General features: G+C 45.9%; 3 protein-coding genes across 4 annotated transcripts in view; 1 reads left to right on the forward strand and 2 right to left on the reverse strand.

The window, feature by feature from the left end:
* The window catches only part of LOC114450121 (protein unc-13 homolog A), a 34,157-nt gene extending 30,987 nt beyond the window's left edge, over positions 1–3,170 (reverse strand). Inside the window, exons 1-2 of one of the 2 annotated variants that reach the window (XM_028428072.1) lie at positions 3,056–3,170; positions 2,140–2,237 (exon numbers count right to left, since the gene is read on the reverse strand). In XM_028428072.1, the coding sequence (XP_028283873.1) occupies positions 2,140–2,161 (22 nt within the window). In that variant the 5' untranslated portion in view covers positions 2,162–2,237; positions 3,056–3,170. Of the gene's footprint in view, positions 1–2,139; positions 2,238–3,055 lie in introns of those variants that run through there. The other variant, XM_028428073.1, reaches the window with a different exon arrangement.
* Positions 3,141–6,981, forward strand: LOC114450123 (BTB/POZ domain-containing protein 2-like). Its single transcript, XM_028428075.1, has 9 exons — positions 3,141–3,697; positions 3,776–3,895; positions 4,060–4,216; positions 4,498–4,603; positions 4,693–4,890; positions 4,985–5,177; positions 5,450–5,537; positions 5,638–5,784; positions 5,887–6,981. Exons 1-9 carry the CDS (start codon positions 3,141–3,143, stop codon positions 6,046–6,048), a joined length of 1,728 nt encoding a protein of 575 aa, XP_028283876.1. The 3' UTR covers positions 6,049–6,981.
* Positions 6,982–7,848: 867 nt separating this feature from the next.
* LOC114450122 (elongation factor 2) lies at positions 7,849–14,069 on the reverse strand. Its single transcript, XM_028428074.1, has 14 exons — positions 13,911–14,069; positions 12,558–12,772; positions 11,835–12,016; positions 11,547–11,758; positions 11,279–11,457; positions 10,811–10,916; positions 10,407–10,659; positions 10,133–10,328; positions 9,924–10,047; positions 9,603–9,845; positions 9,164–9,517; positions 8,880–9,062; positions 8,596–8,728; positions 7,849–8,488 (listed from the first exon to the last, which is right to left on the reverse strand). Exons 1-14 carry the CDS (start codon positions 13,911–13,913, stop codon positions 8,295–8,297), a joined length of 2,577 nt encoding a protein of 858 aa, XP_028283875.1. The 5' UTR covers positions 13,914–14,069; the 3' UTR covers positions 7,849–8,294.
* Positions 14,070–14,194: the final 125 nt, after the last annotated feature.

A 14,194-nucleotide genomic window follows, 5' to 3' on the forward strand; every position in this document is an offset into this window, starting at 1 on the left:
CAAGACAACACATAGCTGTACAGCACATGCTTATATGGTTCATAAATAATGGTCCAGGGAAGGGTTGTAAACATTGGATCAATTTGCTGAAATGTAGGTTATGGGTGAGGAGACTGGATTTAGAAAACAAGGTCAAAGCCATGTCCATCTATCAACACCCGATTAAATAACTAACAAGGATGTTAACAAATCACAGTGAGTTCAGTTTTCTAATCAGAGGATACAGTGATGAATCTGAAGGACTGAACCGTAAATTTTTCTGCAGCCCCAGAAACTTCATTCAGGAAGTACCTCTGACACAGCAGACACTGACTTATGGGAACTAAGCTGATTGCCAAGAAAACAGAGAGGCGACAGCGCGTCAAGTAAACCCTTCAGCTTGAGCTGTCGGGGAATATAAAACAGGGAGTTCAGCCATGCAATGACAAAATGAGGGCTGACATAATTCAGACAGGCGGTGTCTTATTCCTAAAAAAAAAAAAACATGTGTACATGGAGTCCTGCAGTGATAGCTGTACTTGCTGACAGAAACAATACACGCCCTGATTTAGTGTCCAAATCAAGGCTGCACTTCAAGCGTGTGGGATATCTGCAGGAAAATAAGCCAAGTTTTTCACATTTAATCTGTATCTGTGTCTGAATTCTGCTTCGTCGGCAGATGCGCCAAAGAAATGCTGCCTATTCAAGAGGCACAAAGTACTGTGGAGGCCAGAAATAGCTCCAGTCAGGTAAGCATGAATGATGTAACCGGAACAGAAAGAGGGCTCTCTGCCAAGCCTCGTAGTCTACAACACTGACAGCCGCAGCCAGTGTTTATGAATGAATAACACTCGGGGTCTTAATGACACCAGGGACTGACTCAGAGCAGAGACCGTCAGTGGGTGGACCTGGAGGAGGAGGATGAGGTGGGGTAGACTCCCCAATAGGCTTGATGTATAAAAGGCGACTTTAAAGCTTTGCTTTTGTCCTCACCTTGGGACAATCGGGTCATTTACAGACTAATCCATGAAATCAAAAACCTAACAACATTTGAAGACATCCATTTAAGCTTCAGGTAATTAAGACATATTTCCATGCTTGCATTTAGTTCCTGCTCTTCTGAGACATTCATTAGAACAGCACCATCATTCCCTGTGATAAATCAAAATGTCTGCCGTTTGATGTAAGAAATAAGATCATAATATGTTCAACAAAGTCTGCAGAAAGAGATATATGTGCCTGAAAAATACTTGAATAATTGAATTGCTTGCCTTTAATGGGACTGACTCCTGCTCTAATTGGTCTGTTTCTTCCTTTCTGTCACCACCAATGTGCAGATTAATTAGTTCTTACACTGTAAATTACTTGCAGCCATAATAAGAATCCTGACAAGCTTGTGTTTGAGTTCACACACATTCTGCCTCTATCTGTCCAACATCACCTACAAAGGTGGAAACACTCCGTTTCAGGTTTTGTTAGCTTATGAGCAATCACGGCGGATGCTTATTCATCGCAAGGAGAGGCAACAGTGTCAGCATCAGGTGCTTTCAGGAAGTCTGGTGGGAGGAGGTGACGCATCGCTTCAGGGAAAACGCGGAGATGTGACGCGCAGCTCCAACCGGCTGCCAGTATTCCCTCACGGCACAGCGGCGCGGCAAAGAGGAGGCGGCGAGCGGTGCGGCAGCGGCAGCGGCAGGGGCTTTTCCTCAGTCCCCCTCCTCCTCCTCCTCCTTCTCCTCAGACTGCCCACGCATGAATGAACAGAGTGGATGATGATACACACACACACACACACACACACACAGCAACCGCAACAGTGCAAGTCAGGAGAGGAAACAGCGGCTCTCCTCCTCCATTTAGACATTTATGGAAACTCAGACAGCCTGTCAATGTTTTTAGTCACGACTGAAACCAGATCATATTTCTGTCTTCATCTGAGGTCAAGCGGGGAAACTGAACCCACATGTCATTCAGCAGCAGTGCTTAAAAGTATCCCAGAGGCATCCCCCACTGGAGCTGCTGAGAGATTTAATGACAATTCAGCACAAACCCCCGGACTACACACGGAGCTGATAGCCCGCAGGCTGACACACAACTGGTGCAGTTCAGCCCCTGAGCAAGTGATACTTCAATAGCATCAAACACAGCTGCCTCTCTTACCTCCCACGCACAGCAGGGACATCTCTGATAACGGCGTGAGCGTCCCCGGCTGTCCTCTACTCCGTAATTTGTTTGGTCAGTCCGGTGGTCTCTCTGGGCTACTAAAAAAAAACTCAACCCGTGAAAACAGTTACCCTAAATGGTAACGGAAACAAATCAGAAGCGGTCGTCTCTGTGTTTGCTGGGCTGCTGTTGCTCTTTTGGCAGGTTAAAACACACAGGAGTGAATTCCTCGCCCCCCTCTGCTGCTTCCTCCTCTGCATTGCCTCAGCTCTCCTCCGCTGCTCCTCCTGCGCGCACAGCCATCTTGTTTCAGCAGCAGCAGCAGCAGCATCAGCAGCCTCCGCGAGGACAGCTCCCTCGTGCCGCGCCGCTCTGACGTCACGGTTGATGAGTAGCAGGCAGAGAGGGGTGGGGGGCTCGTGCCTCACAATGGGGTGAACGGAGGAAAAAGATGCGAAGGAGCAGAAGTCATAATGTACTCAATGAACAATATGGCGACGAGGATTTCCATTCATTGTTTCACAGCATTTTAGAAATGTTTTTATATTTCTGATAATAATACGCATTATTATATAAAGTCAGAATTATGGGATTAATGTTATGATTATTGCAAACGGCATCTTTATTTAATGTAACAAACTATTAGTCTTAGCACATTAAATAATGTAAAAGACCTATTTTACCAATATACTGATTTGTCGAGTTGTATTCATTACTACACAAAACCGTCTACAATCTAACTGTGACCAGATTTCAGATTACATGTCTGAAAAAACGTTTTCTTTACCTTTTTTGAAGTCTTTTCTGTTGTTTGTGGCCATAGTTCATTGTTTTCGTGTCATTTATTATTTTACAGAGGTTATTAGTCTAATGCAGGTGGTGTAGGTGTAGTGATTAGGTTTCTGGTTCGTACCTGCAGCTTGTAGTTCTACGATTGACCGCCAGATGGAAACAGCGAGCAGACATGACGATATAAACTACTGGAAATACTCAAAGCAATGAAGTGTGTTGTTTACGCCTACGCCAGGTTCAAGATGGCTGCTGGAGACAACAGCGGCAGGCCTCCTTGCCTCAGTTTCTCTGGTCCGGGTCCTTTGGGAAACAGCCAGCCCAGCAACAGTGTTTTCTCCATGCCAGCATCCAACGGCGGAGCGGTCGGTGCTGCCGGCGCAGCGCAGGGAGCAGCGAGGCGTCCCAACCCACAGCTGGGGCCTGCCGCGGGTGACAGCAACGGTGTTTCGACCGGAGCTCCGCCGATTGCGCAGAACTCCCTGCAGCAGTCCGCTGCGGCAGGTGCTGCGGCAGCTGGAGCCATGGCTACCCCGGCGTCTAACATGGCAGCCACCGCAGCGTCCAACGCGTCCCCGGCAGCAGCACCGACGGCCACCCCGGCTGCTGCGTCTGTCTTGGTGTACCGAGAGCCAGTGTACAACTGGCAGGCAACCAAGAGCACCGTGAAGGAAAGGTTCGCGTTCCTCTTCAACAACGAGGTGCTCAGCGACGTTCATTTTTTAGTGGGCAAAGGAATGGGGGTTCAGAGGATACCAGCACACAGGTAAGAGGATTAATGCTGGCTGACTTTGCAGCTGTGCAGAAAGAACTGACACCCCCCAATCATCCGGCTCTTTGTCAGGTTTGTTCTGGCTGTGGGAAGCGCGGTGTTTGATGCCATGTTTAACGGTGGGATGGCGACTACATCCACAGAAATCGAGCTCCCTGATGTGGAACCAGCAGCCTTTCTGGCTTTATTAAAGTAAGTACGTGCGCAGGTCATTTAACATGATGGCATGTCCTTAAAGTAGGCATGGTATGTAGGTCACACATAGCATGGGGAATGTGCCGTAATTAGCATATAATCCTAAATATACCCTGCAGTAAATTAATTGCATTGATTTGTTTGATCCATACCTCCTCCAGGTTTCTGTACTCTGATGAGGTGCAGATCGGGCCTGAGACGGTGATGACCACACTCTATACAGCCAAGAAGTATGCAGTTCCAGCCCTGGAGGCTCACTGTGTGGAGTTCCTGAAGAAGAACCTCCGAGCAGACAATGCTTTCATGCTGCTAACACAGGTCAGCTCCTCTGACTGACAGTGTTCTGCAAGGAAATTAAGAAAACAGTTGCATCTTGACATTTAGAAACACAACATAAGCAAATACAGAAAACTATTACTGTATTACTGCATGACTGTAGCAGAACTTTCACTTCCCATAACAGTACTTTTTACAACACTAAACTAGTGCAATTTAACTAAAGAATCCAAGGTCTCCTGCCTTATCAACAAGAACATCTCTTCAGTACACCACTAACTTTGCTGTGTATTAATAAATGTGTTTTGTGCTCCACGTTTCAGGCACGGCTGTTTGATGAGCCGCAGCTTGCCAGCCTCTGTTTAGAAAACATCGATAAGAACACTGGAGACGCTCTCGCTGCCGAAGGCTTCACCGACATAGATTTGGGTAAAGTGTCCCTGTGTGAATCTTTCCTGCCACATATATATTTCACACAGTCCTGCTGATTAATTGGATCATTTTCTCCCCTCCATTAGACACATTGGTGGCAGTGTTGGAGCGGGACACTCTTGGAGTGAGGGAGGTGCGTTTGTTTGGAGCCGCAGTGCGCTGGGCTGAGGCCGAGGCTCACAGGCAGCAGCTGCAGCCCACACCTGAGAACAAACGGAAAGTCCTGGGAAAAGCTCTCACACTCATCCGCTTCCCTCTCATGACCATTGAGGAGTTTGCTGCAGGTGAATAAGAACACTGCTTTTTATGAACTGTTTCCTTTCATAAACACATATCTTTTGATTTTACACTTAGTGATTTCTTTGTCTATCTTTTAAGGTCCAGCCCAGTCTGGTATCCTGACAGACAGAGAGGTGGTGAGTCTCTTCCTGCACTTCACAGTAAATCCAAAGCCTCGAGTTGATTTCATAGATAGGCCTCGCTGCTGCCTTCGTGGGAAGGAGTGCAGCATCACACGTTTTGGTCAGGTGGAGAGCCGCTGGGGCTACAGCGGGACGAGTGACCGCATACGGTGAGTGAGGAACAACATTGTGAACACACAGTCATGGTGTTCTTACAAAAAATAAACCTTGTGGGATCTCATGATGTATTGTTTCAGTGCAACCATCTGTTGTTTAGACTGAAGTGAAGTTCTTTTATGTCAGTCTTGTAAGACAATATGTATTAGGTTAAGCCTTTGAATGCATCGTGTCTGAAAATATAACCCAATCTAAGTTTTGCTAACCTGTTCAACTACACGTAAACATTGACAGTTTAATTGAACCACTGCTCTGTTATCCACAGGTTTTCAGTAAACAGAAGGATATTTGTGGTGGGATTTGGGCTTTATGGCTCTATACACGGACCTACAGACTACCAAGTCAACATCCAGGTATGGCCCCGTGTTCCTCCAGTTAGACCTTTAATATTTGGCCTTAGACGTTACTGTATGTTAGCTTCATGTGTTCTGTATTTTTCTGTGTGTGATCCAGATAATTCACACAGACAGTAACACGGTGCTTGGGCAGAATGATACAGGCTTCAGCTGTGATGGGTCAGCAAACACTTTCAGAGTGATGTTCAAAGAACCAGTGGAGATTCTCCCCAATGTTAACTACACTGCCTGTGCAACACTTAAGGTCTGTAACTTTTTGGATAGCCATAATACTCTGTTAATTTGCAGATTAATTGTATCTGTTATCTATTGTGAGTGTTCACCATCCTCTCTGCGTCTCTCACAGGGTCCAGACTCTCATTATGGGACTAAGGGGATGCGGAAGGTAACACACGAGTCATCGTCCACTGGCACAAAGACCTGTTTTACCTTCTGCTACGCAGCGGGGAACAACAACGGCACTTCGGTAGAGGACGGACAGATTCCTGAGGTCATCTTTTACACATAGTCACCTCAGACATCAGCAACGATCTTCCATCAAATGTGACAACCTGACACCAGCACAGGGCCACACCACAGCAGCCGTTCTGGGGACTAATCCATCTGACTTCATACTGTTCCCTCCCTGTAGTGCACTACTGCTGGTGGCATGACAAGACAAATATCTTAAGAGGCAATGTAGGTCACTACATGGGGTGTAGCTTGTTATTTGAGATGATGTCTCTGTCTCTCTTTCTCTGCAGCTTCCTTTATCCCTTTGTGTTGTAATGACGTGTCTGAAACAAAACGTGTCTGTAACCAGCTCCACGAGGGAGGGACAGAGAGAGAGAGGGAGCCTGTCAGATCATTCACAGTATTGATGTAACTGCTGTGGATTGACAGCATAAGGCCTGACACTGAGCTCTACTTAGGCTTGTATGATTCCCCTCCCTGTACTCTGCAGCATTAGTGCAAAGGAGAGTCGCAACTGTATGAATGTACAGTTTATCACATTTGCCAAGCCAGGATCCTCATCACTGTCTAGTACAGACTAGGACTTCACTCGGTTCCACATTAGCTGTAATTCCCATAGACTGACAGACCTCATTATTAAATCTTGGTGAATTCAAGCCAAACTTCATATTAATCTTTGCAATATGAATACGGTTGGCAGTTTTATTTCTACATACAGTACAATCTGTGATAATCTTGTGTCCTTGCTTGGTAGTTGCCTATACCCAAGATACCTTGCACTTCTTGGCCTTGCATATGTTTTTATGGTTGTTCTATGGATGCACACTAACTCTTCAGACATGTGTCTTTTTAGCTTTGTTTTTGAGTGTGGGTGGATGAGCTTTCCCTCTTGGTGAGGAGGTTAAGGGGTTGTATATTAAAGTGGCATTTAATAACATGATATATGTAACTTGAAATAAGTATCAATTAAAGAGTGAAGAGAATGTATGGAGGTGCTTCTTTTTCGGGGTGGGATGAGAAGACGATCTGGCGGAAACAAAGGTTTAAAAGTGGGACGTGGTCTAACTAGTTATGTACAATAGTTATGATATGAGTTAACACGTGTGTGATTAAGTCAAAGTCAGAAACTAATAAATGTCACATTTGATGTATATAGTCAGTCAAGTTGTGTCCAGGGTTAAGTGTCTTTTGGCTCATAATATAAACAAATATCTAAGCAAGTTAACTAGGACAGGATGTTAAAGATTACCCCTTGAGGGGATGCCCATAATCTCAGATTAGGATTTTAAAAAAATCCTAATCGGCCTACCAGCACCTAAAAGCTCACTACTTATTTAAAATGAAGCAGAATTTGGAGAAGATGCAGGTTTTCTTCTATATTTCATGCTCTTAAAGAACCTCATGTTCTTTAGAAATTCCATCTAACAACCTATGTTCAGGATATTTTGTCACTGTGTAGTACTTTCTTTTTACTACCACTAGATGGCAGTAATGAAACACAAGCACATTTACTGAGGTACTGTTCATAAACACAGCGTGTCAATGTTACTTTCTGCTCCATTAAATGTTTCACAACAAATATTTTACTTTTGTTGGGTTGGTTGTTATTTTTAAATATATATATATATATATATATTGCTTTGATGCATTAGGCTTCACAGCAGTATATAAAGCAACATGTGCACATTAATAAAACCATAGTATTAATCATAGTAGTAATTAATCATAGTACAGGGTATTTTTCTCATGCATTACAGTGTGTGTGTGTGTGTTACCACTTCTCTTGTCTATAGCTGGCACATTTGTATCATGGCTTTATTCATTGTTCACTGAACAAACATATCAATCCAGTGAGTTTGACTTCTGTAACACTTTATTGTGATCTCCATGTTTTTTTGTTTTTTTTCTGGCCATGATCCATTTAAATAAGCATTATTGCAGCAGTATCACAGTGCACTGTACAGGCCCATCCTGGCAGATAAAGTGGTTAAAGTGGGAGGTAAAAGGGATGATGTGAAGGAATAGAAGAAACAAGGAATTGATAATACTACTGCTTTGATCCAATTGCTCCCCAAAACCCTCTCCGTAGGCACTTGGTGTACTGTAGCTGTAAAATGGAAAAAAGCACTGTTGCCTCCACTAGCGTACAATGAAAGCATAAGCTTTGCTTCTGCTCCGGACTCAAAAGTAAAAACAATTTGTGCGATGTATCTTTTAAGCCTGTGCAAAGATTTTAAAGTGCCCACAGGGTAGGGTTTAGAGACTGATTTGGTATTTTTTGATCCGGGGAGGGTCTATTTTTTACAGTTTGTCCAAGTAGTTGTCCAGAGCAGGTATGCCCTCTTTCAGACCTTTGCGTTTCCTAATTTCAGCGACAACCTGGAAGGGTCTGCTGGTGGCGTCGCTGGGGTCTCCTGGGAGAATCTGCCAGTGATCGAATACACACTGAGGGAAAGCCTGGCCTCCAGTGTTACTGCGCAGGTCAGCTGTGAACCCTGCAGGAAACAAATGCCAAATAAATACCCTCACATGGTCAAAGGTCCAGCTATGATGAGCCAGGAGTTTCTATATATACCATTGATAACAGACTAAAACAACTCACCAAAGGATTCGTTGACAGGCAGGTAGGCTTTCACCACAAACATGGGAGTACCCATCACCTGTGATTCTTCAAACACATGACCTCGTTTCCTGTTCAACACACCATAGATCCCACCGACCACCTGCTCGGGGCACTGCATGAGCCAGACAATCACAGATTTAGCAAGCAGCCCATCGTCAATGTTGCATTTAATTTTTTAATCTATTGGCAGTTTAGAGACATTAAAGACTTTTGTTAAATGGTGTGTGGTCACCAGTCACAAACCTGCTTCCATACACACTGACCTGTATCTCCACCAGATAGACCGGCTCCATGAGTCGAGGCTGAGCGGTGAGCTGGCAGGCGTACAGGACCCTGCGAGCTGTGGGAATAATCTGTCCTCCACCGCGGTGAATGGCGTCTGCATGCAGAGTCACGTCATGAATGTCGAAGCGGATTGCACGCATGTTCTCCTCACACAGTGCACCCTGCAGGATGAGCACAGACGCGGTCACACTTTGTGCAACATCACAAATGCATCTGATTATGTAAAATCATTGAAAATGTAGAATCCAGTTTAATCAACCACCTCCTTAGTCGCCCACTGGAAACCAGCCACTACACTGTCCTTGATCTCATTGAGGTACTGAACCCCCTTTGTCATGTCTATCAGCAGGTTGGGCCCTGTTCCATCTGGACCGAAGCACCAGATCTTCCTGGCTTCTGTCACCTCCCACTCGTACTTATCAGCGAGGTAACGTGCGCGGGCTTTCAGCTCCTGCCGAGCGGTGACATCCCCTTTCTCAATGTCCTCAGCCAGGCCATCGGGGAATGGGCGGGACTTCATAAAGAGACGATTGTGCTTGTTGGGGGACTTGGACAGACACATCTGGTCTGATTCTTCCGTCACCGTCTCTCTGTAAGACACCACGGGGTCTGATTTCTACAGAGAGGCGGAGTTAAGAGTGAGAACTGTGGATATGCGTTGTTAAAATTCTCTGCTCCTCCATTCTCAGCTGGTCCCCTACCTTCAGTGGAATGCAGGCATGATCCTCCTCCAGGTCCTTCAGGCAGATCTCCAAGTGCAGCTCTCCTGCTCCAGCAATGATGTGCTCCCCGGATTCCTCAATAATACACTGCACCATGGGGTCCGACTTGGCCAGACGCTTCAGACCCTCCACCAGCTTGGGCAGGTCGGCTGGATTCTTGGCCTCCACAGCGACTCTGACCACGGGGCTCACGCTGAACTTCATCACCCTCATGTTGTGAGACTGCAGGTAAAGTTACTGAGCTGATAAGACATTTGTGTTGTTATAAACAGGAACAGTCCGATTAAGAGAATGCACTACCTGTTCATAGGTGGTAATGGTGCCGGTCTTCACCAGGAACTGGTCTACTCCAACAAGACCCACAATGTTGCCACATGGGACATCTTCAATAGGCTCCACGTACCGACCCATCATCAGAATCGTCCTGGATGAACACGGTTTAAGCAAGCATTTAGAACTTCTTTTCTCTCCTCTGTCCAGGAGTCTCTGCACAGTTTGCACATGCTCACCTCTGGATGGGTTTGATGTAGAGGTCCTCCTTCTTGCCTGGGGTGAAGTTTGGCCCCATGATGCGCACCTTCTGGCCCGTGGACACACAGCCAGAAAACACGCGGCCAAAGGCGTAGAAACGACCTTTGTCACTGGTTGGGACCATCTTGGATATATACATCATCAGAGGAGCCTTAGGATCACAGTTCTTAATACCTGAAAAAGAAGAAAGCCACTATTATGACAGGAACAATGAAGCTGATTGAGCGATAAAGGTGAAGGTCTTTCACTGACCCATTGCCGCCTCGTCGTCTCCTGGCCCTTCATAGAGGAGCTCGCAGCGATATTTCTGTGCAGTGACAGGGGAGGGCAGGTGAATGGTAATCATCTGGAGGAGGGCGTCTCCGGCAGGCAGCCAGCGACGCATCACGGCCTTCAGCAGGGGCTTCCCCTCCTTCTCCTTGTCCTCTGAGTCCAGTTTGACATCCAGCTTTTCAATTAGTTTGGCTGTCTCTTCTTTTTTAAAATTCATGATGGCATCAAACACCTAGAGGTCGACAACACAGCATCAACCTGAAGAAAAAACTTTTGACTAATCACTATTCATATGAGGGTATAATCAACTTAATGCTCCAAGTTGTTTCCTCTGTTGTAGGCACACATACAAATACTGACTCCTTAACTGTATTTCCAGTCACCTTAAAGATGGGGTCCAGAACAAGCTGACAGAAGGTTCGAGGTAATTTTTGACCATCAGGCCCGGTGGCGGTTTTGCTAAATTTGCCGGCACTTGGATCAAAATATCTGGAAGAAGCATATAAATCTGTGCATAGCATTATGATGAATACCAGTTGCTGATAGTCTTTTTAACATGTATATGCATAATATTAAGACGACTTGTAGTGTGCAAAACAGTTTAAAGAACAAATTAATACCAGCTGAAAATGGTGTTTTTGCTGACACCCAGTGGTGTAACATGTCACTGCAGTGATGCAGAAATGAACTTGAGGAACTTCAGCGTGGTCACAGGTGCAGCAGGTGCGCTGTCCTTAGCACACCCAGCATAACTGCTGCAGTGAGCTTGAACTTGAAACCGGAGTGAGCAGCTGCTTTTCAGCCTGGTGTTAACTTACTCTTTATAGTTATGGACATGTGCTCGTGTTTACCTGTCTCCCCACAGTTTCTTCATCATGTCTTCCACTTTCTTAGACCTCTCTGCTGGTCCCAGCTGAGCAATGCCTTTAGCAGCAAACTTAGCCACATACATCTCAGCAAACTGCTTCAAAGTGAAAGCCCAGCCGTGAAGGCCAGAGCCGAACCCAACTGTGCCGATAACGGGGTCGATCTGAGGAACATAGACATGTTTAGTGCGATGTAACTTTTTCAAGACAAGACGGTTCAGAACACAAATTGTTGTTTGTGTTTAAACGTCACCATGATGCTCCCCATGGGCCCCCCCTCATCCTCTCCGTAGGTGGAGATAATGACGTTGACGTTCTCCACGATGCGCTGAAAAGTCTGGAATAGCTCATCTGGCTGCAGCTGCAGCTCAAGCAGGGCCCGGTCCATCTTATTCATCATCAGGACGGGCTTGATGCGCTCAGCGATGGCCTGCCGCAGCACGGTCTCAGTCTGCACGCACACACCTGCCAGAGGAAACAAACAGGTGATCTGTAACATGTGTGAGAGGATGATAGGGGGTGTCAGACGTCAGGTAATTACCTGAAACACAGTCCACCACCACCAGGGCTCCATCAGTGACTCTGAGGGCAGCAGTGACTTCAGAGGAGAAATCAACGTGACCCGGGGAATCTATCAGGTTGATGAGGAAGCCGTTTCCATCTTTACTCTGCTTGATAAACGCCAAGTCGTTCTCTTCAAGCTCATAATACAGAGAGATGGCCCTGAAGAGGAGAGAGGGGACAATATGAGGGTGAGAGATTTAGGCTGGAGGTGTTCAAATTCTAAAATAGGCCCATGGGGCAAAAATAAATACAAAGGAACGTCTTGTGTTATAGTGACTCACAAGTGACATAATGATTTACTCTCATAATAATTCACCTTTATTAAGAATAAGCACCAGCTTTTTAATCGCCATGGCCATTGGGCAGGATGGTTTGAGCTAAGTCATCTCAGAAATGGCCTCTGAGGAGGCAGCTCAGCTGAGAGGAGACTGTGCTGCTCAGCTAAGGAACAACAATGTGATCGATAAGTTACTGCATTGATGTACATTTTACTGTTCAGGCTGTTTTTTTCTGTGCTCATCTCTTGTTCGAAGTGGGAGGTGCTCATTTCTAAAAGTGATGTCACTTTTTTTCAACATGACAAGCAGTGTTTAGCGGGTATCAAATCATATAGGATATATTGGACAGGAAAAACATCCCAGCATTCTGGGTAATCTACCAGTAAGTCCGTATATTAAGCCATATTTTCTGAACCACATACGTTGATTTGATGGTGATGCAGCGCTCCTGCTCATCTTTGCGTGTGTCTGTGAAGCGTGTCTCTCCAGCACGGGCTGAGGCGATGATCCCTGCCTTGGACACCAGAGAGTCAGTCAGCGTGGACTTCCCATGATCCACGTGGGCGATCACAGACATGTTCCTGATGTTGGACTTTTTGTCCATGATGGCACGGATCTGATCCACAGTGAAGTTCACCTGTTGGAAAGGGGGGCAGGTTAAGAAGGAGAAGTGGAACAGAGGTGTGTGTGTGTGTGAGATGTGTGTGGGGGGTTACATTAATCTATGTACATCAGCAGAGGCTGAAGTTATTCATCATCCAAGTCTATTTATGTCCACTACCAGACCTCCACTCCTGTTCCAAGTAGAGTTATAAAAGGAAAGACATGTTTGAAACTGAATCTAGTAAGGAAGGCGAGAGCGTGGACCTCTTGATGACTTTACCTCCTGGTTATAAGCAAACAGGAGATCAGGTATTACTGAGTCACCTCTCACGTGGCGCAGCTGAATGGGACAATGCAGATCACACAAAAACAGGCCCAGGCACTACTGTGAATACCTGGACATTCAGGTGACATGCTGTCAAAACAAGGCAGCTCGCCCTTACAGTGTAATATATGAGGAGTTCTCTCGGATCACACAGTGAGGACTTTTGTATGTGTGTGACAGGAGTATAATCCATCATTACAGGCCTATGTAGGCTTTAGGAGTCTATGTTCCGGCCTTATTTAGCATGTTGAATTCCTTCAGACTGCATAATAATTCCAGTATTATCAACTAACAACATATCAACAACCTAAAGTGTGATATATAGAAATAATGACACTATACTGTCATCTGCATTGTAAGCACTGTGATGAAAAGCAATGCAGTCCATGACGTCAAGGCCTGTGATTCAGATTTTTTCACCTTTTTATATTAAATAAAGCGACGCAATCTGTTGTAATCTGAATATAGAAGTTAAAGAAAACAAGTATTCGCCGTGTCTGTTGTACATGTCAGCGCCATGCGTCCTTCTCCCAGTGTATTAACGTGATATGACTCTGCAGTCATGCCCCAACAGCTTTGCAATGCACGTCACAGTGAGGCAAAGCGGGCCAGGCCACAGCCCTGCCTTATCAGCCGGCTGCTGCGCATGTTATATCAGACCACATACAGAGACTTTATCTGCTCAACAAAACACCTCCACCGGGCATCGGCATCCGTTTCACACACCTGTCATGTTGCGCCGATTTTAACACTGCACATTGAGGTCATTGTGCGCAGCGGCAGACTGACAGCCCTCCTGTCAAAAATACAGTAAACACACAATCATCAGCGCTCGCAGTGGACTCACCATGTTGTCTGCAGGTTGTAGGTCCTCGCGTGTGAAGTTTTATTGCTGTAGACAAGCTGCCTCTGAGGACAGGCAGTCCCGGTGGTGACAGGAAAGACGCTGCTGCTGCTGCGTCGGCTGCTGCGACTGAGGTGCGGTTCTCAGGGTGCGGCACCAGGGGGCGCTGCCGCTACAGAGCGGGTCTCATGTCACGTGTGCGTGTGCATGCCTCTGTGTGTGTGTGTGTCATACTTGACTTTAACAATGTGTGTTCACTGAGATATTCAATATAGCCAGAAATAGGC

This window comes from Parambassis ranga, chromosome 17 (genome assembly GCF_900634625.1).
Source record: "Parambassis ranga chromosome 17, fParRan2.1, whole genome shotgun sequence".
Classification (NCBI taxonomy): Eukaryota; Metazoa; Chordata; class Actinopteri; family Ambassidae; genus Parambassis; species Parambassis ranga.